Here is a 21502-nt window from a genome sequence, read left to right as displayed (position 1 = left end):
ATCAAATGGCGAAAATGTCAACTTATATTTGATTAGCACATTCCACGGGGATAGTACCAGTTTTGAAATAGTAGTAGTAAAAAATAACTATTTGCATTTATACTTTCAGTAAAAAACTAAGTTTTTAATAATGAGTAAATGTAACTTTAAAATACACTAACATTAAAAAAAAAAAAAAAAAAATAGATCCCACTTGAAATTTGTAATATGGAAATGTAAAAAGCTTGTTGGATTCAATCAAAATTACTCATTCAGAACTCTTAAAGTTATGTAGATCACACACATAAATAAATTACTACAGCAATACTAAAATTAAGTTAACTTTATGTGAAAATTCTATTTCAACAAACAGAAAAATTAAGTAGTTTCAACAAAGACTTGTCTTGTTGGATCTACGTAATAAAGTTATGCAAAAAAATTCATTATATTTTTTAAGTAAATCAAGCAGATTATTTTTATCAGTGTAGTGTTTAATATAACAATAATATGTTTTTACTCATAACAGAAAAATCCCATTTGAGAAAAGACATCTGAAAAGATATATAAGATCACATTTGATAAAGGATATCAAACATATCTGTTGGGTGATTTTTAAAAAGGTTTTGACACTTTTTAGCTGATTAGCCTGGCAGATCACCTGGACCACTTGAAGACCAACTCGGCTAGGCTGGGAAGCCATTTTAAACCACATTAAAATCCAGCAAACTATCTTAATCTGATTCTTCAAATCCCTGGTCATTCTTTTCTCAAAACCTATTTTGTTGATGTTGGTGGGTTTTTTTTTTTAGCAAGGAATACAAGAAAATATAGCTATGCAGGAAATTACATTTTTGGGAAGCAATTTTATCCCCTCCAAATCCCTGCTGTTCTATTTAAAATATTTTCATTTTTGAGATGACGACCTTGTTGGAAAAAAACTAACAAACAACAACAACAAAAAACACAAGCTAAAACCAGCCTATCTGGTTTCACATCTGGTCTCACAGTTTGGTCCAAACTGTTCTAGCCTACTGGTTTTAGAAGGTAGACCAACATAAACCATCATGATTTGGCTGGAAGACCATCTTAGCTAAAGCCTGCTTAAACCAAACTAGCATCTTTAGTCAGGCTTCAGAATTTTTTTTTTCTTCAGCAGGACGGACAGTCAGTAAAAATTCAGCATTTTGTGAGAAAAAGAAAAAAGGACACATTCAATGTAATAATTATGTAGCTGTGGATGTTAAAGCATTGCCAGCATAATGAAAATTCTTCTAGTCTTAACAACAGAGCTTCCAGCATCTTAAGCATCATGAGAGTGAGTTTTCATATGTGAACAGTTTACCTTCTACAAAGATGACATTAACGTTGAGAATCAGAATGAACTCCCAAACGTGCGGCATTCTTCATTTAGTCCATCAGGTAATAATTAACTTGATAACACTTGGTCAAAGTCTGAAGCGTCATTCCCCGCGAGCGAAGCTGACTCGCGCGCTCCCGTCACTCTCAAATATGATGAGCATCGTCCTCTCCAAAAGATGCGACCCACCGCGCAGATTTACTATGAAATTTACTAAACGATAGATCACTTGACAGTTCACAGCGTAGAAACTTGAAAGTCCATACACCGACCTCTCGCCTGCTATCATAAAAACCAAATTATACCAACCCAATATCTTTATTTATCCTTGTTTGTGCTGTTAGGTTAGTCGTGGATGGTGTTTGCGGCGTTACCTGACAGAGCGCGCGGATCTGAGGTTTAGCGCGTGCTAATCCCCCTGCAGGCGGGGCTCGCGCTCCCGTGACGCTCGCTTGAGAATGCGGTTAGTTTTGACATCTATTCAAACTCTAATGCAATTACTTTCCTGGTAGTGTGAGGCTTAACAGGATTAGAAATGATCACATTCCTGTTCATTACTTACAAAATTAGCAACACGAGCGCGTATTAAAGAAAAAACATGGTTACACTTTATTTATAACGCAGATGTGAGAGCTAGGCTAATTAATCCACACGACTAAAAAAAAAAAACTTTACCTGTGTAGATTGCAGGCCCGTTGACACGAGAGTTCAGGGCTTATTTTCAATAAATTAACGTTTAAGATATACATGTAAACAAATCTGTATTTGTAATCAACGTACTGTATTTATTAAAACGTTTAAAACATAAATATATCACGGTTAAAAAAACATCCACAAAATCTTTTTTATAAAAATTTAATTGCCACATTTACATCATAAAGACCCACAACACAATATCTAAAATATGACAATGAAATTCCCTAACAAGAATCAGAACATGGAACATATAGGCTAAGGCGCATCACCCCAGAGAAGAGCTAAAACTGGCTGAATTTGAGATTAGATCTCGTCCCAATTGCATAGGCGATGAATATTCTTGTGTGTTTACGGTTTCGTGTATAACGATTCTCATTCGGTAGCTGTTCATGTTTTTTTTTTTTTTTTTTTTTTTCACTGTTTCACAAAAACGTGACCTGATGCAAGATAAAAATATATAAAGCAAGAACCGAATGAGAAGGATGAAATAGTGAGTCATGACTGGGGAACAGATTTTAGCACTATATCGAAAACCTGAAGAGAAAATGCTATTTTCAGTCAGGGCACATAATAAAATCCTCACACAGATAATAAGAATGAAAATCAAAATACACAGTTCAACAGTAAGTTCACACTTACACTGAATTTACATTCACATTCATTGATGTTTAAAGGTTTGGTTTTCTGTATTCTATATGATCTTAGTGACAAATGTAAAAAACAACAATAAAAACATTGTTATCTTTTTGTCAAAACGTATCTTTCATTTGTGGTGGGGAAAAATCTGAACTGCTAAACCAGCCAGAAAACCCTTCTTGTTGAGCCCTCCAGCATACATGTATTCAGTAGAAAAACAGTAATAAAATAAACATCAAAACATGAATCTCACACACAGTCTTCTGTATAACCAATTCATCAGGCAGTTTTAAATGAACATCTTCAATTGTAGGCCTATCAGATATCCGGATGAAGTTCCAATAAAATCAGGTAGAGTTGCGTTGATTTGGATAATAAACGTCTGTAAACGTTTCACTTTTCACTGTCTAGAAGAGACAGTTTGAGAGTGCACTCATCAGTAGTACTGTTTCTTTTCAGTCCAGTTTGTGATCCAGTGTTTCTTCTTGTTCATTGAATCCACAACCAAAAAGCCCTGGTTTACCTGGTACTGTTCCTTCTTACAAATCTTCACGCCTTGGTATTTGGGCATAGTTCGGAAGTAGGCAGCCCGCTTAAAAAAGCCACTCTGCAAGAAGACATAAGAAAAAGAGCATTGTGAGCAAGGCGAACATCTTACCAGAGCATGCACGCATTCAGAGAAGCTTTAAGAAATCTAAGATTGACTGAAGTAGATTACAAGATTAACATTATATAGCAACTGAGAGAAAGCATTCTGTAAATTCAAGTGAAATTATGAAGAGAGCAAATTATTATGACATTAAGAGTCTGTAAAAATGTGTGATAAATTCAGCAGCAGATTGTGAATAGGAAAGGAAAGCTTGTTATCTGTAAGAGAAGATGGGATCAGAAGGAATTTGTTGCCTCAGTTGAAAGCAAGCCCTCAAACGGCAAAAAAGAAAACAATGTGGTAACGCAGAAGTTATTAGTCATGTCAATGCAAGAAAAGGCGTTTTGAAGTTGGATTAAAGCAATATACAGTTCATGTTAAGACATCATTCTATCTCCAAGATAGCAGCATCCCAAGCCCGAGGACATAACAAAGAGCCTCACATATCAATTTGTTTCAGGAAAAAAACAAAACAACCTCTAGTGTTTTTGAGAGCAATGATGAGAGTCAAAAACAGACGAGGGAAGAGTTGTGTCTCAAAGGGGAAGAGGAAAGACAGTATTAGTGGAGCTTCCATGGAATACATTATAGTTAATCAAGCCGAGCAGAGCCGTTGGCTGTGACACCTACAAACTTGCTATTTGTGTCAGAGGCCCACAAAGGCCAGGGAACCTCAGTCCTCCTCTGTAAGGCGATCATTTTCTGATGGCTGTGTTTTCATTTCTGCTTTCTGGGCCTTGGCCTCATAAAGCTCTCTGGTGTTGGCTCTCTTGAAGAAACCACACTGGGGAACAGGATTCAGATATGAGCAATCAAACAAAGCACAAGTCATGTGACCTAGGCTTGAATCAACTGTGCTCTTCTGGTATATATCAAGCTTTATCTACTTCACGGTAAAAATGTTCAAAGTAGAAAATAGAATACATGAAATTTGACTGCAAAACACTGTAAAAATGTGTACAAAAAATCATTTATGCTGAAAACAGATATTCTATTTAACAAGAACATACACATACTTTCACAATATAATGTGGTTAAATGAATATTTTCTATATTTTTTTTCCCTATAGATTTTGTGTGTAACATTTTACTTATGAGTTTATAGGCACCAAAAATGTTGGATGATTAATATGTGTTGCTGCTCCTCTCAAGGTGGAGTTAAAAACAAACTTCACACTTGTTTCTGGCGTTAAAGCACAATGCGATAAAATAAAGTTGTTGTTTGTGTGACTCCAACCAGAGTAATGTGTAGATGTGAGAAGACTTACAAAATGATTACAAGTTTTACAAAAAGTTTCTCACCTTCCACAGAAAAATGACAATCAGGCCCAGCAGAATCACTCCAGCCAGCACAGACACAATGATTATCCACAGAGGCATTTCATACGGAAGCTCTTCTGACCCTGCGGGGTCTATATCTACTGTAAACTAAACAGAGAAAAGATGTTTACTGTCATTAATCTCTAATGCACCAGAAAACGTATACAGGAAAATTTGCCTCATTTTAATAATTATTTGATTTTCCCTCACTTATGCTAAATGTATGCAAGAGAGAGTTCCCGATAGAAGAGGAAACTTGTAGATGTTTGTACCTCGCGGGTGTAATGGCTCATCTTGATGGTTTGTTTGTCTGTCTTTAGACTCAGTGTGGCACTACCAAACACACGTACTCTTACAGCATTGTATTCCTGTAAACAGAGCAGCACAAATGTTATTTTCAGGACTTCAGAATGAGCATCACATAAAGTAAGGGTTTTCAAACCCTTCCTGGAGCTTCCCCAGCATGGGGAATGATTTCCATAATGGTTTCTTAAATTGGAATATGATCAAAGATTGTGCATGTGATTATCCAATAATTGTGCAAAATAGAACATTTTTACTCTATTCAAATGAGTGAATCGGTGACTTGAATAAAGATTAGTTCATTTGGCTGAATGAGAGACTCTGTAAAATGATCTGATTTTCCCATCATCACACATGTTGGACACACTCAGCTCAGGTCATGGAGTGGTCTACTAATCAGCTGGTGACTTAATTAATCTGGATTAAATAGAGGACACATCCAAAATGTGCAGTGCTGGAGAGGATCCAGGAACAGTTCATGTTAAAACCCCTTACAGGGCTGCGTTTCCCAAAAGTCTTGTTTCTGCAATCTACTTAGGCCAATGATTTCCTTTTAGGAAATGCAGCACTGTGCAGTAACATCTGGTAAATATTAAAGTGTCGGTAAAATGAATGCAAATAAGTCATTTTAACATTATTCAATGTATTTCACACTGTAGATCATAATTGCATTTTAAAATTGTACATACCAAAAAGCATTTGAAAGTGTAGTTAGAAATGTCTGATCATCAAGGTTGATATTATAATGTTAATCTTGTAGTATAATTAACAGTATATACATAACATAAATATGTATATATATATAAAGCGAGTAATCAGCAATGACACATTAAATTGTTCATAAGTGACAGTAGAGACCTTTAAAATGTTATAAAATATCGTTGTTCTATTAAAATTTCTCTTTTTCATTCTTTATTATATCGAGAATATTAATTTCCAGCATATACACACACACACTCACACACACAAACACACGTGTAGGGGTTAAATTGGGCCAGGGGTTAAAAGTTTTTTTTTTTCTTACTAATTCAAGCAATAATTCATAAGCATTGTGTTTTATGGCATTAAATAAAGTGCATAAAGTGAATTACAGCAGTGGTAGCCATAAAATATAATTCTGCAGAAAAAAAAACTTGAACACAAAAAAATATGATTGTGCACACAAATCAGCATGTTCTAAGCATTTTACGAGGAGAAATAACAAAACTGCAAGTCCTGACAGGTCTCACACGGCGCCTACTGAAACCATAGACAGTAAAAGAAATGGACAGCGACCCCATAGACTTCAACAGAGAAAAGTGAAGTCAATTAGAAGCACTGCGCAGGCTTAAACTGAGCTTGATGACGTAGATGTGACGTGAGCAACCTGCCTCACAGTTGAATCTGAATCATTCCCTTCTGAATCTTGCAGAGACGGAGAGTATTAGCTGTCCATGAGCAGCAGCAGGAGCAACTTTATGACTTTCTATGATTCTTCTCCCTTGACTTTATGCCTCCACGTCCCCCCGATTGCCCGCGAACTCCTGTCTAATCCAGCCCCCCTCAAAAAAACAAATAACCATTTCCTACCCTCCACACTCTCTATATATTCCAATAAATGTTTTACTGTATTATCTACCCTTTCTATATTTGTTTAACTGTGTTATAATTTCTTGTCTTTCTTGATTAAATTTCCTGCACTGTGCTATTGGACTATACCCAATTCTCAACCTACTTATTATCACCTGCTCTTTTCTCTTTGCTCCCCTACTTGATATACCTACTTTTCTTTGAATTTCAAATAAATGTCTCCCTTTTGTTGCATTATCCCAACTTTCTTGCCATTGTTGATTTACACTTCTCCACACCATGCTTTCCCCTCTGATTTTGATAATTTAATATTGACTTCAACACTTTATCTGCTTGCTCATTGAATTACCATGAATTACTTCCTGAATTACCAAGTGTGCAGGGACCCACATAAATATGTCTTCATGCTTACTAAAGTTGATACAGAGTCACTACATATTAACACTTTACGGTAAGGGTACATGAACTATCATGAATTCGTGTATAAATGAATGCATGAATTATGCATTCATTCATGCATTATTTCTCATGAATCATCAGGAACTAACACAAGTTCAACGTTTTTCATTCATGACTTCATGAATGAACAACACCCTAATTAAAACATTAACTAAGATATGCACATCACCATGAATTATGATTTATTACGCATGATCATGATGTTTTCTTTGTTCTTTGTCTAGGTCAGTGACCTAGTCACCACTTTAGTTAAGGGGCCACACACATGATGAAGTCATTAATAGATTAATGCTTAGTTAATGATGACTATTGGACAGACACCATAATAGACCAATCACAGCTCATAGCACACACATTCTGTAAATCAAATACAGAAGTCATCATTAACTAAGCATTAATCTATTGATTAATGACTTCATCATGTGTGTGGCCCCTTAACTAAAGTGGTGACTAGGTCCTTTGAAACACCGATGAACAATGTGCTATTGAAAGGTGGCATAAATGTGAACAAAGAAAACATCATGATCATGCGTAATAAATCATAATTCATGATGATGTGCTCATCTTAGTTAATGTTTTAATTAAGGAGTTGTTCATTCATGAAGTCATGAATGAAAAATGTTGAACTTGTGTTAGTTCCTGATGATTCATGAGATATTAATGCATGAATGAATGCATAATTCATGCATTAACTTATACATGAATTCATGATAATTCATGTACCCTTACCGTAAAGTGTTACCAATATTTCTTTATCACTACTTTGTTCTGTCCATTCCAATGCCATCAATATGGCAAACATTTCAACCGCAAATACACTCAGACAATCCGATGATCTTACTAATTTCCACCTTCTATCTAGGAATAACAGCTGCAGACCCTGTTGCCTCTCTTTGCATATCCTTTGGCCCATCTGTAAAAATCTGAATACTTTCCTTATACTTACATTCCTTGTAACTATAATATACACTATTTAAATCAGCATTTTTATTATTACGTTTAATAAGTTGCTCTAAATCTACACATGGTGTTTCTAATTCCCATAGGATAGGTCTGATACGCTCACCACATTTGCGCCAAACTCTTTATCATAAACCCTGTATCTTTTGCCATTTGATCCAACACCCATTAGATTCAGTTTAATTAGCAATCCTTCCTTCCATAACTTATCAATATGCCTTTTCCACATCGAAAAATACTGTCTCTTTGTTTATTTGAGTTTTTCTTAGGAGAAGCTTCCTGCTCAGCTAGTCTTCAGACGCTCTTGCTTACTGCTCCGCGCTTTGCTCTATCGCTTTTATATTTTTTTAATCGCTCCATCGCTTTTATATTTTTATATTTTCCTTTTATCACCTAATTTTTACTTCAGAAAATCAGCACAGTACTCAAACGCAGAATTATTTTCTCAGATCATACATTCTGGGGCAAACACAACTGCCTACATTCTAAAGGATAAGAGAAAATGCCTCTTCTGGAATCTACTTGCTACACTAACTGCCAGAGACTTTTACAAAGGATTGCAGAACTTAAAAACAAATTTGGGTCCACCAAACCAGATGGAACACACAACAGAACTTCCTCCCCATCTTCCTCCCCATCATTCCACCTGGTGCTGCCTCTTCTTCTCCGCCCTTCAAGCCAATTGTCACCCAGGACTGGTTTCAATGGTCATCTTCCTTGCCAGTCATTGTGTTGTCAGCCCAACTCTTCTAACTGTTTCACACTTCACTCTCCTTGTTGTGCCCTGTCTACAGTCTTGTTAATAAAATCCCCTTCACAGTTAGTCTGCGCCTTGGCTTATTAAAATATTTTTCTGAATAGTAGTGTATGTATGTGTGTGTATGTATAAATAAACATAAATAATTCACATAAGAATTTTGTCAAATTTAAGGCAAAAATGATTTGCCCACTTTATGGTTGTGCAATGTTAGTGGAACATTTCCAAAGTTAAGTACTTGACCCAAGTACTTGACAACGTTGGCCAAGAGAGCTCAACGGGCTGCAACTGAAGCAAACACATGCAAATAGAAACAAAAAAACACCTGCAAATTTAAAAAACTGAAACAAAAACATAATCAGTTTCACAACACGCGCCGGGTGAAAGATAGGGCCCTCGGTCTCTGCAAGATTCGGAAAGGAATGATTCAGGGATTAAATTTCTGGGTTGACGTAACTGTGAGACAGTTTGCTCACGTCACATCTACATCATCCAGCTCAGTGTGAGCCTGCATAGTGCGCTCAGCCATCAGGAAGTGAGCGCTTCTAATTGACTTGTTCTAGACTTCTATTTCTCTGTTGAAGTCAATGGGGTTCAGAGAAAAAGTCTAGCATCACTTGTTTGCAGATGCCACTTTTGTTTGATGTTTCTAATGTGGGTTTTAGGTCTGTTTAAAGGGTCCAAATACTTGGAGCAACTGTTTCAACTTTAAGCTAAAGTATATGGTGTATTCTGAAGGACTGGACCTGGTGTAACAAATGAATCCACTTATATTACTTGATAAACAATGCCACAAAGCAAGTGTGGGATTTGTCCTTGAGAGTCTGGTATGCGACAAGTCTGCAGTAATGAGATGAGCAGGTGAAGTTTCAAATGAAAATGGAGCTCTGACCTCAAGCATTGTGCCATTCCATAGGCGCGCTCTGACAATGATTTTGGCCGAGGTGTTCATGCCAAGCAAGGGGCAGCTGAATCTCTGACAGAGGGCAGATCCTTTGGTACAGTCCTGATGTTGAGAGAGAATAAGCAGTGACAGGCAAAACACTCTTAATTTTGCCTGTGTCTGGTCTCTGTAGCATACTACATCATGCAAAGTATCAGAGGAGACATGACATGCTAGAATCATCCAGTTGCTTAGCAACAAAACAATGGTTGAAGGAGATGGATATACTCACAAGGATGACATGCTGTTTCGCCTGGACGGCCTGCAGATTCGGTGAGGTCTGCGGTTCAGTAGGTTCAGACTCCAAGGAGTCCTCATCTCTTTTCCTCCTCCCAGACTTGCGCTCTGACACCTAATCCACAGGAGGTAACACGTCCATCACATTAACAGCAACATCATATAGTAAGTGCATGACAACAGAGTGCTGAAGGAATGACGTAATTTTGTAGGCCAAAACCTAGAAACATGTTAGCATTATAGTACTTTAAATGCCATCGTCCCAAAGTCAGCGTTTTTTTTGTTTATTAAATGTCTGAAATCGTTTTATTCCCTTAGCCTGAAAGAGTCAGAACCTTAATGGTGGCGACGTTGAAGTCATAGTTGTTGTCGTTCATTTATCGCCTGCGGTTTAGACTATAATCCATAGGTTTTTGCGGAGGGCAACCAGGGTGATGCTAATTTCTGGGTTGGCCTACAAAAATACGTCACTGATGTGCTATGTTGGATTATGTTTCAACACATTACATAATTCTATCTCATGTTAATGATCATGCATCATGTTGAATTGGAATATTTGATTGAGCTGTTTGGCTTGATATTCTCTCTTGAGTTCTTGTGCTTAGGAGGTCTAGATTTTCAGCAAATAAATCCATGTCCAACTGATTTATAGGCACGGAGAGATAGATAGTCCACAAACCGCCCTCTGTTTTATATTAGGAGATGGACTTTTTGAAAATAAATCCCACACGGCTTTGTACATTAAGTGAGATTGCAGTGAGAACTCTGGGTAATATAGTTTTGGGAAAGGAGGAGGTCCCAGTCCCAGCATGATTTCCTCGGCTGATTCTCTGTGGGATTCAACTGGCTGAACACTACTAAACTTCTCAGTCATCAATTGCGTATTGCAGAAAAATAATCAGTGATGGTGACACACATACATCTAATCACTTACTGAGAGATTAAGGGGGTTTACGAGGTTTTTTTCAGGAACACAGAAGGGCTTGGACGTTCCTGTCATCTGAATCTCTGACAGGTAAAGCAGCCACTTCTGATTAGTCAAGGCATAAGGCCACTGAAAGATCACTTCCAGAAACCCCAGATTTCCCAGAGGTTTACCAGAAAGGTCCACCTGCAGACAAAGGAATAAACACAAGTAGAAACTATTTATAGTAGTTGTAAACTGTCTAGGAAACAACTTGTTTAAAAGTTTGGAATAATTACGTATTTTAATGCTTTTTAAATAAGTCACTAATATAACGCTCAACAAGGCTGCACTTCTTTTATTACAAATACAGTAAAAACAGTAACATTGTGAAATAATATTGCAATAGGATCTGTGTTCTAATTTAATAGATTTTAAAATGTAATTTATTCCTTTGATGGCAAAGCAGCATTTTTAGAATTCATTACACCAGTCTTCGGTGTTACATGTGACATGATCCTTTAGAAATCATTCTAATATGATGATTTGGTGCTCAAAGAAGTTTTACATTCACATTACATTTTACATTTATTCATTTAGCTGACGCTTTTATCCAAAGCGACTTACAATTGCTATATATGTCAGAGGTCGCACACCTCTGGAGCAACTGGGGGTTAAGTGTCTTGCTCAGGGACACATTGGTGTCTCACAGTGGATTCGAACTCGGGTCCCTCACAGCAAAGGCATGCGTCTTATCCACTGCGCCATCCCCACCATGTTTTTTCTTTTTTTTACGTTAACAATTTAGCACTAATAATACTTGAGAACCAAATCAGCATACTAGAATGATTTCTAAAGGATCATGTGACACTGACAACTGGTTGTGTCTGCAGCAACCAAGACATTTTATCATTCGAAGTAGCTCCGCCTAGTGTGAAATCTCATTGCTCCAAAAATCCCAGTACAAAAAGCAGTACGGCCAAAAGGGGTCACATCATGCCACAGATATGGCAAGCACAGTTTGTCTGGAATGAGTGATACAAACAATTGGTGTGTCCCAATTGGCATGCACTATTCTGTCATTTTGTAGAATAAATAATGTTAGTATTGTGTTCACACTGAAAATTCCCACAGTAATAAGTGCACTCCAAATACCCTGATAGTGCACATATTTAAATGAAAACACGAAAGGTGCTTTCTCAATCAGTAGGTTGCCGAGACTAGCGAGGTTTTGTCCTTCCTAGTCCAGTTCCTCTGAGGCTAGACTCCTTATCATGTTCTTGTGCTCAAAATGAAGGCAATAATTATTTGGCCACTTTAGGGTTGTGAAATGTAAGTAAAACATTTCCATAGATAATCTGTGCTTGAAAGTACTAAAGTACTAAATCTAAGTTTATGTCCCAACTAGTTGCATTTGCAGCAAACAAGACATTTTGTCAGTTATTTGGTTTCTATTTCCACTGTATTAGATAGCTTCACCTGGAGTGACATTCTCAAAAATCCCACTCCAAAAATGCCACATCACACCCACTTAGTCAATGTTAGACTGTAAAAAGCATCTTGCCGTGAAGTTGAATTCCACTGGGCTTCCAATATCACTGGTACTTTTCATGGCTGATTCTCCAATTACATTGCCACTGAATTCTGTCTTAAGGTTGAAGATAGGGCTAAAAGAAAAATAGAATTTTTCAGATTATTATTTTGGCACACTCATAATATTTTTGTATAGCTCTTGCTGAAGTTTGATGTCAGGCAAAAAAAAAAAAAAAAAGAAAATTCTGTATGCAATGCTCAAGTGCAATATGAGTCATTCTGACATCACTTTGAAAAGCGGTAAGGTAGAAGTGAAGATCCAGTGAAATGCTCTAAGGATAGGAATGATGCGTAACTCACATATTAAAGATGGGCTGTAGGACGTACTCCACCGTGAGCACTTTCGGCAGGGGCCGTAGATCTTTCTGATCGCTCTGCCTGAGAAGTGTAGATGAAATCATCAGCTAGTGTCCAAATCTGAATCATACCCTTTGAACAAACTTCTTTCACAGATAGTTGTTCTTTCATATGTATATAAGCCCGTATGTTAGTGCTTAAAGCTGCAGAACTGAGCAGTGAATCACTGTATTTGGCCCCGTTTATCCACCTTCCTGTGGGCGGGTAGGGATGTTAATGATATTCTTTCTATAGATAATTCTGCTCAACTTTACATAACTCCTTACAGAGAGATCATACAATATTTTTAATTATTATTTAGAACTACATTGATGTGATATAATGACTGAAAGTATAAACTCATACAAGTAAAAACCATCACAAAATGAAGCATACAATATTAAATAAAAAGGATAAGTAAACTTTTGAGCAGCATAATGTGCAAAAATTATTCTATTTAAAATAAATAGGTCAATTTCAAATTTGAAAAAAAGCTAAACATCTTAGAGTAGAGATTTTGCACAGGGTTTGTATGAGCATAAACAATTTCTCTTCAGGATTGTGTGTTTTTAGTAGGGATATTGATTTTTGAAAGCTCATTTCCTGCAGAACATCTCTCCCCAAATGTTCATCTTATTTGAGAATCTGAAGAAAATCATGCCGGTATCTCATACGTTGAGAGCTGCAATTCAGTCTGAATCTCCTGCATGTCTAATGTGATTCCAGTAGTTTCAAAGGTGATCTCAATCTCAACCTGTAAAAGACAGAAGTGCCCGCAAGAAAATTAAGACATTTTTTAAAGCTGCAGTCCATAGCTTTTTTGGGGTTAAAAATGATCCAAAATACATATTTGAGAAAATAGATAACCAGCCAGTGTTCAAAACTATATGCTTGCCTTAGCTCGATTCAAAGTAGTAAGCTTGTAATAAAGTTTTTAATTCCAGTGTTACTGGTGGATTTCCGCGGGAGATTCGAGCATGTCTTTCTGTCGTTACGTCACATCTGTACACATAAAGAAGGAGTCTCGGCTAGTATAAGCTATATTGCGAGTGAGGATGTTGGTTTAAGAGATTTATAGTGTTTTCTCACAGCACTTGATATAATTAAACTTATCAATTTGATGGCGGATCCAGAAAGGTTCAAATGACAATCAACAGTGACAACTAGAGATTCACCCGCTGTAAAATGCAAAAGACTTTGTTCGGACTTCGGAGTGGCTACAGAAAAAAAGAGATTGCAACCGTACCCATGCGAAAACAGGGATAATATTGGATGGACATGTAGTCACACAATGCTTACGTTGTTAACAATAACAATTTGAAATCAAAGTATAATTTGCACAGTTTTACGTGATATGATAAACGATTGTTAGATTTAATAAGCACGATTTACTGCAATGTCAGAACCAGAACAAAAGTGGATGTTTCTTACTAGTTCAGACATTTTCTGGTGACAATTATTATGTTGGTCATACTTCCAAAAAGAATAATCTGTGATTCTGAATAGCAGTATCCACACCGGTGCGGTGACTGACAGACTCACAGTCTCCTCAAACATTGCGTACATCCGCGCTGTGCCGTGTTGTGTGTGTTTAAGTAAAAATCGTGTAAAGTTAATAATTCCACGAGTGACTGCAATTACAGATTTAGAACAGAGATGGCGACAATATGTCTACCGGTACTTGTAAATCCAAGGGTAACAGTGCATTTCAAACCTATGCATGTTAAGTCACTGATAACAATGAGTACTTACTCTCTGATTTCTTTGAAAGGGGTCTCCCAGCGTACACAGAAGAAAAGGAACCCCGGAGGAAAAGTAAACATTCAAGTTCTGCAAGACACAAACAGGAGCTTTGTAAAAAATTATGTACACTACTATTCAAAAGATACATTTGTATCTTTGTAATGTTTTTGAAGGAAGTCCCTAATGCTCACCAAGGATGTAATTATTTGATCAGGAATACAGTAAAAACAGAAATACTGTGAAATATTATTACAATTTAAAACAACATTTTCTCTTTTTTTTAATATATTTTATTATTTATTGTCAAGTGTGTTCTTGACTTAATGAACCTGACAGAAATGAAAATGTATTAATTTACTCATTCTCTTGCCATCCCTCGAGACTACGAAACACAAAGAAATGTATAATATTTCCTTATCATTTCTGTCCATTCATTGAAATACATGGAGAAAAGCTGTTTTGGAAGCTCAAATGTGTTTGCTTGATGTGCAAAAAACAGATTTGAGCTTCCGTTGACCATATTTGACATGTAATTAGATCAATGTTTATATGTGAATAAAAGCCTATATTAAAATCCATTTAAACAGCCGATCATGTCTCGTTAGAAGACTTGGTTTAAACCTGCTTGGTCTGTGTAACACTTAAGGTGGTTTTTCAAATATTATGTTATACTTAGAAAAATGACAGTTAAAGTCCCCATGAAATCAAAATGTTTCGGCTTTTAGTTTAGGTTAGCCTTACTGTTATCTATACGCTAGTGTGCTCCAAAAAACAATGATAAAAGATGCTGTGGCTAAAATCAGGCACTTGTTCACACATTTACTATTTTCTACATGGTAAATGGCACATAGTGCACTATATAGGGGATAAGGAATGATGCAGACAGTGTAAATATGCAATGGAGCGAATTAAGTCTGGTTTCACGCTAGGGTCTCATGAACCGCTGCAGCGCACACACAGTCCGCTCCGGTCCAAAGACACGATAGCACAGAGCAGATCATATGTGTGAGTCAGCGCAGACCATATAATGTATCGGATCCATTTAAATTCTGCACAGAATGAAGCGATATGGAGGTGATTATGAGGAGAAACAGTTATAGATTGGGAGGAAACTGGCCAAGCTGTGATAAACAAAACTTTATTGGCTAATTAAAAAAAAAAGGGAGGAGCTGTTCGATGTGTCAACAACACATTGGATGGTAATGCGTGTTTCAAGGAACAGTTGGCCTTTAAGGGGTATTGTGCAAGCCTTATAGTTAAAGGGTTTATGATGATTTACCTAATAAACCCTTATGTAACACATAGCCCTGGTTTTACAGACAAGGCATAAGCTAGTCCCAGACTAAAAGCACGTTTGAGTTGTTTTACTGGCATATCTTAAAATATGTCAGTGCCATTGTTTTGTCTCAAGATGATAATATTTTTTTCTAAGGCATGTTTATAAAAGCTACTTCAATGTAAGACTAATCCTGGCCTAATCTAAACCTTGTCTGTGAAACGAGGCCTTAATGGTTATTTTCTGCAACACCCTTATAAGTATAAGGGAAACCCAAGCACGATCTTAAGCGAAAATTACACTTAAGGTGCTTTATGCAACCAGGCATGAACTAATTTAACAAAAAGTTGCTAATATAAATTGAACAGCTATGAAATTAAATAATCAAAGTGAACACACAGAATACTTTTTGTAAATGCCCAAACTCATAGCAGCAGTATATTGTAAAAAAAAATCTAAAATCCTAAATAAATTTGTAAAATGAGCCTATTTCCAAAAAAAGTGGAGTATCCCTTTAAGGAGCAATATTATTGCTGAAAATATTGCCTACAGGCAGAAACAAAAGATTAAGCATTCTGTTGTGTCAGTGTCACAATGTAATACTTGCTTCCAGTGTAGACATTCTGATGTCGTCATGACAGTTGTATTAATAAAAGAGACATGCAGTCTCAAATGTATGGCACAAGTGGTCGTGATAGCAATGGGTGTTGGGGTGGAGGAATGGAATTGAGTAGGGAGAGGCTTTGATTAACTTCAGATGTTGTCTCTTTTTCAGGTGTGGTGGTTTCACCACAGGTACACTTGCCTGGCCTGGTTTGAAAAGTGTTGATCACATAAATGTGCCATAAACAGTTTTAGATCAATCAATGCCGGGTCTGGATCTGGACTGTGGTCTGCTAACAGGGGCGTAATTTGCGGGTGGGACGGGTGGGACATGTCCCCACCACTTTTTGCCAGGGTCGATATTGTCCCCACCACTTTTTAAAGGCTCTCGCGGCACGGATAGCTAACAGTAGAAATAAATAAAACATCTCCAACTGGCAGACCAGTCATTTCGTTCGTTTGTAAAATAAAAGAAGCGATCTAGCCCTGAAATACGTTGTTTTTTAAATCAAGTGATCAAAGTGCTCATTGCCGCCTGCGATCTGTGGCGCGGTTACAGTGTATCTCGTGGCTCACGCACAGTCTTCACATGCGCGCTTCAATCCGTTTCGGAGACTGTTTCGGAGACTTTTGTTCGTTCCGGTGCAGAGCATGTGAGCGGGCGGAGTGGAGCGGGAGCGAGCGGGGAGCTCGAGCGGGCGGATCTTGGACAGAGCGCAGAGGGGCATTTTTTAAAGGACGGAGCGTCCGCAACAACCGCATGAGTCTGAAGCCTCAGACATTGTCCAAACGTGTGTTCTTGAAGGTGAACTTTTTCTTTCTTTCTTTCTTTCTTTCTTTCTTTCTTTCTTTCTTTCTTTCTTTCTTTCTTTCTTTCTTTCTTTCTTTCTTTCTTTCTTTCTTTCTTTCTTTCTTTCTTAAAAGTTTGACAATGTAACCCATTTAAATTGTTATGTGCACTCTGCGCAAAAGTTCAGTTATACGAATTTTGGCCTAATAGTTCATTTAGCATACTTTTAAAACGTTGTCGTTGATGTAGCCTACAGTAGGCCTATAGCCTGTATATTTTTATTTATAATAAAGCCCATTGATTCGTTTAATTTTACAGCATTTTTTGTAGGCTTACAATTGATGAGCATAATTTTATTAGGCTATTTGTGCGCGCTGTGCAAACGTTTAGTTATCAAAATGTTGGCCTAATAGTTAATTTACTTTTTAAATTTACTTTTAAAATGTTTATGTAGGCCTTTATTTTTTATTTTTTTACATTTTTGTTTATACACTTATTTTTTTTATCTTTATTTATATTATTAGGCCCATTTATTCGTTTAATTGTACAACAGTTTGTGTGTACAATGGATAGGCTATAAGCCAATTTAAATTTTAATCGTGCGCGTTCAGCAAAAAATCAGTTATCAAAATTCTGGCCTAATAGCCTAGTTAATTTACTTTTATGTATATTTTTGTTTATATAATTTTTATTTATATTATTAGGTCACTTTATTCGTTTAATTTTACAGGACTTTCTGTAGGCCTATTCCACTGGACATGTTGTAAAGTCGGATCTATGTTTTATTCACGTGTCACGTGATTCATTCATTTATACACATGTCCCACCCACTTTTTATAACAAAGTTACGCCACTGTCTGCTAATTGGTGACATTTATGACAAAACTGAGGTGTAATTTCTGAGGACATCTAATGATCTTACCTTGGGATTCAGGCTGGAGTAGCTGAGTGAAGAGGGAATGGTGACATTTAGAAGAGCCCTGTAAGCATCTTCTGCTTTCCTGTCCTGTGATTCAATGTTGAACACATTCACCATTAACTTCAACTTCTTCACGTCAGTAGTGTAGTAAAAAATCTGGACGCCGTTCCGCCTGTAAAAACACGCGCATTTCACATCACCAGTATGATGTTATGGCAAATCCAATCCATTTACGGTTCAGGTAATTTGATCAAAAGTGTTCATGAGCAAAAATGGGTCATCATTTAAAGGAAGCAAGGATTAGATTGGGTAGATTTTTTCTTTGTAGCATGATAGGAGATATTCAGTTGATAAATTCATGTCCTCTGTTTCTCCTTTCAGAGGAAGCATGATACTGAGCTTACGTGGGGAACGGTGTGTTCTGCTCATCTGTGAATGTAGCCGTCATCTGAAGGTTGCTCTCACATTTGTTATCTGCTCCACATTCTTTTTGTATGTGGATCTAAAGAAAAAGATGACATTGGTGGAATATAAGCGAGAATGTGAGCAGGTGGTGAAGGGCATCTCCAAAAAAAAAAAAAATACATAATTTGCATTTGAGCGAGGCAAAGTATGCTGTCAAAGGTACCTCAGCTTTGGTAGTCAGAGCATCGCTTTGGCTGATCACAGGAAAAGCACTGAGGTCCTCCAACGTCGGTCCGCCTGAGGGAAGAGGCTCCTCCAAAGACAATTTCAGCAAGAAAACTATCGGATGAACCTTGTCTTGGATCGTCTTGGACTGAGAGTTAAATACAGAGACAATATATAAAATCTCCAACAATTATATGTTAGAGCCTTTTACTTCAGATAAAAATGGCAATTCAAAGGATGGCCTTGAATCATACCAGCTCAAGTTTCAGAGAACGACAATCTCCAGACGGATTAACGGACATTTTGCCAGTGTATCTGCCCTCTTTGTTGTCAAGGAAATGAACACGAATGTTCCGAGACGAGAGCTGATCGGCTTCCACCGTATATTGAAAAGCTAAGGAAAACAACAGATCTTACTTACACTTTATGTCGGATTTTAATTCTGACAGTCACAATGTGAAACAGTGCACTGAATCATACATTTCACATGACTGTAACATTTAGAGGTTTTGCATTTTATATTTAGGCAAAGAAATTGAGATGTGGGACTTACTAATACTCTTCTGGGAATTGGTAGTGCCAGTGTTGAATGTGTAGGAGAGACAGATCTTTGCTTCAATACTGCATAAGGAAAAGGCAAACAGACATTGACATTAATACCACACTTTTGACTAGAGCTGTACAGTTAATCAAATAACTAATCAATATTAAGATTGCTGGTGTGAATAAATTAGGCAAATATATATAACATTTAGGTCTACTCTCATTATGTCAAAGATTTCGATTTACAACCTATTTTTTGAGCGTAGTCAGAGGTGATTCTTCAGAAAAATCAATGTAATATATCTTTGTTCAATAATATTTTTTGATTAGTATTTAGCATTTGGATGGGATTGTAAAATACTATAACAATATTTATGGGCTATGATTTATGAGCTATTAAAATTTTGTATAACATTCAATAAATGCAATATTTCATGTTAAAATAAGGTCTTATTTCTTAATCATTCTGATCCAGTGTTTTGGGAAATTACTTTTGTAGTAGGCTTCCTTCATTTCCATGTAAACCAAAAAAATGTGAAAGTTGTAGCAAGACATTTAGGGATTTATTACCAGGCATCACAGGTTTGAGGGTTGACAACTTCTGGTGTCACAGTGAAAGTACTCTTTAGATGAATCACGGGGCGTGCCCTTTGTAGGCGGAAGATAAAGAAAACACAGTGAGCGAAGGACCCCAAGTCGAAAGAAAAAATCACTATGCTTATTGCTTACCATAACTTACTATTGTGATATAATAGTTAACTGTCTTTATGTACTAACTTGATGCTAAACAACTAAAATATGTTAAACTGAAAAAAATACAGTTACACTATCAAGTCACCTAAGCAAGACCACGCGATCATCTAATGATCCGACCGCTATGTCTGGGTAACTGTTTCTGTCCACATCCATGCCACCACTGATGGAATAGCCAAATGTCTGAAATCCACCACCTGGGATATCTTTTCCATGAATGACCTGAGGAATTAATGTAGGAGCAAAAGTTAGACATTTGCAATATACTGTCCTGTCCCATCTAAAGTATGTCTAGTTTAAAAGCAGTATGAATATATATATATATATATATATATATATATATATAGTAAACAACACCTATTACACAGACAAATAGTCAGGATTGACCCAAATTAGTGTATAACCAAACGTATGCTAAAAAAAATGGGTAAAAAAAAATGTGAACATTCTAATCAACAAAGAATCTAATAAACATTGTATCACAGTTTCCACAAAACATATTATTCTGTTGTCGTTCAGTGAGGCTGATGATGTAAGAAGCTGCTGACGTGTTCTCTGGTGCGCCCGAGCTTCATTCTCAGTCTGAGGGAGTAAACAAAACAATCTTCGCAAACATGTCTACGGATTTCGACACAGAGGAAGACTTACATTTTTAAGTCACATTTATTTGAACCCGAATACATGGACCCACCGGATAACACGTCAGCAGCGTCTTACGTCACCAGCGTCACTGAACGCGGCTTGACAACAGAACCAGAAGAAAATCCAATGCTGAATAAAGTCATAGTTATTTTTGGACAAAAATGTATTTTCGATGCTTCAAAACATTCAAACTAATCCACTGATGTTACATGGACTACTTTGATGATGTCTTTATTTGCTTTCTGGACAAGGACAGTATAATGTAAATACATTTACAAAGGAGCGACAGAAAACTTTCGGACAAAATCTAAAATATCTTAAATTGTGTTTTGAAGATGAACAGAGGTCTTACGGGCATGAGGGTGGGTCATTAATAACATAATTTTCATTTTTGGGCACCAAACAAACATGTTATAATGATTTCTGCAGGATCAAGTGACGCTGAAGACTGGAGTAATGATGCTGATTCAGCGTTGAAATCACAGGAATACAATTACATTTGATATTTTTTTTTAAAATAACAATTTTCTTTCACAATATTAGCTACCATTTTTTTTTTTTTTTTTTTTTACAGTTTTTACTTTAATAAATGTAACCTTGGCAAGCATGAGCGATTTCTTTCCAAAATATTTTTATTTTTAAATCTTACCAACCCCAAACTTTTGAACATTCAAAATGTTAATGTGACCTAAAATTGTACTTTTCTAAATCTGTAAATAATGACTACACAATAATGTGGGGAATCACTGTTGTAGTCCTTCCAGTCCGTAAAATTTTAAAAATTTGAGGTATAAACTGTTTGCAATATTTGTTGTAGAACTAAATGTAAAAGTCTTCTAAAGGAATGCTAAACACAGACTTCCTTTTACTTCTAAACAGCTATTAAAAAAAAAGAAAGAAAAATG

General features: G+C 36.6%; 2 protein-coding genes across 3 annotated transcripts in view; both read right to left on the bottom strand.

Moving 5' to 3' along the window:
- ca10b (carbonic anhydrase 10 (inactive)b) overlaps positions 1–1818 on the bottom strand; it is a 29679-nt gene extending 27861 nt beyond the window's left edge. The window contains exon 1 of the mRNA XM_039687398.2: positions 1322–1818. Within this exon, the coding sequence (XP_039543332.1) occupies positions 1322–1379 (58 nt within the window). The 5' untranslated portion in view covers positions 1380–1818. The remainder of the gene's footprint in view (positions 1–1321) is intronic.
- A 280-nt stretch (positions 1819–2098) lies between these two features.
- The window catches only part of itga3a (integrin, alpha 3a), a 32921-nt gene continuing 13517 nt past the window's right edge, over positions 2099–21502 (bottom strand). Inside the window, exons 9-26 of one of the 2 annotated variants that reach the window (XM_039686579.2) lie at positions 20041–20177; positions 19773–19850; positions 19213–19280; positions 18914–19053; positions 18658–18807; positions 18434–18531; positions 18033–18201; positions 14451–14528; positions 13373–13452; positions 12663–12740; positions 12334–12436; positions 10800–10976; positions 9861–9980; positions 9578–9691; positions 4910–5005; positions 4620–4745; positions 3948–4101; positions 3136–3275 (exon numbers count right to left, since the gene is read on the bottom strand). In XM_039686579.2, the coding sequence (XP_039542513.2) occupies positions 3991–4101; positions 4620–4745; positions 4910–5005; positions 9578–9691; positions 9861–9980; positions 10800–10976; positions 12334–12436; positions 12663–12740; positions 13373–13452; positions 14451–14528; positions 18033–18201; positions 18434–18531; positions 18658–18807; positions 18914–19053; positions 19213–19280; positions 19773–19850; positions 20041–20177 (1923 nt within the window). In that variant the 3' untranslated portion in view covers positions 3136–3275; positions 3948–3990. Of the gene's footprint in view, positions 3276–3947; positions 4102–4619; positions 4746–4909; positions 5006–9577; positions 9692–9860; positions 9981–10799; positions 10977–12333; positions 12437–12662; positions 12741–13372; positions 13453–14450; positions 14529–18032; positions 18202–18433; positions 18532–18657; positions 18808–18913; positions 19054–19212; positions 19281–19772; positions 19851–20040; positions 20178–21502 lie in introns of both variants that reach the window. The other variant, XM_039686578.2, reaches the window with a different exon arrangement.

The sequence above is a fragment of the Pimephales promelas genome, chromosome 3 (assembly GCF_988280905.1).
Source record: "Pimephales promelas chromosome 3, fPimPro1.hap1.1, whole genome shotgun sequence".
NCBI lineage: Eukaryota > Metazoa > Chordata > Actinopteri > Cypriniformes > Leuciscidae > Pimephales > Pimephales promelas.
The sequence above is the reverse complement of the archived record's forward strand: the minus strand, read 5'-3'. Positions and strand labels throughout refer to the sequence as shown.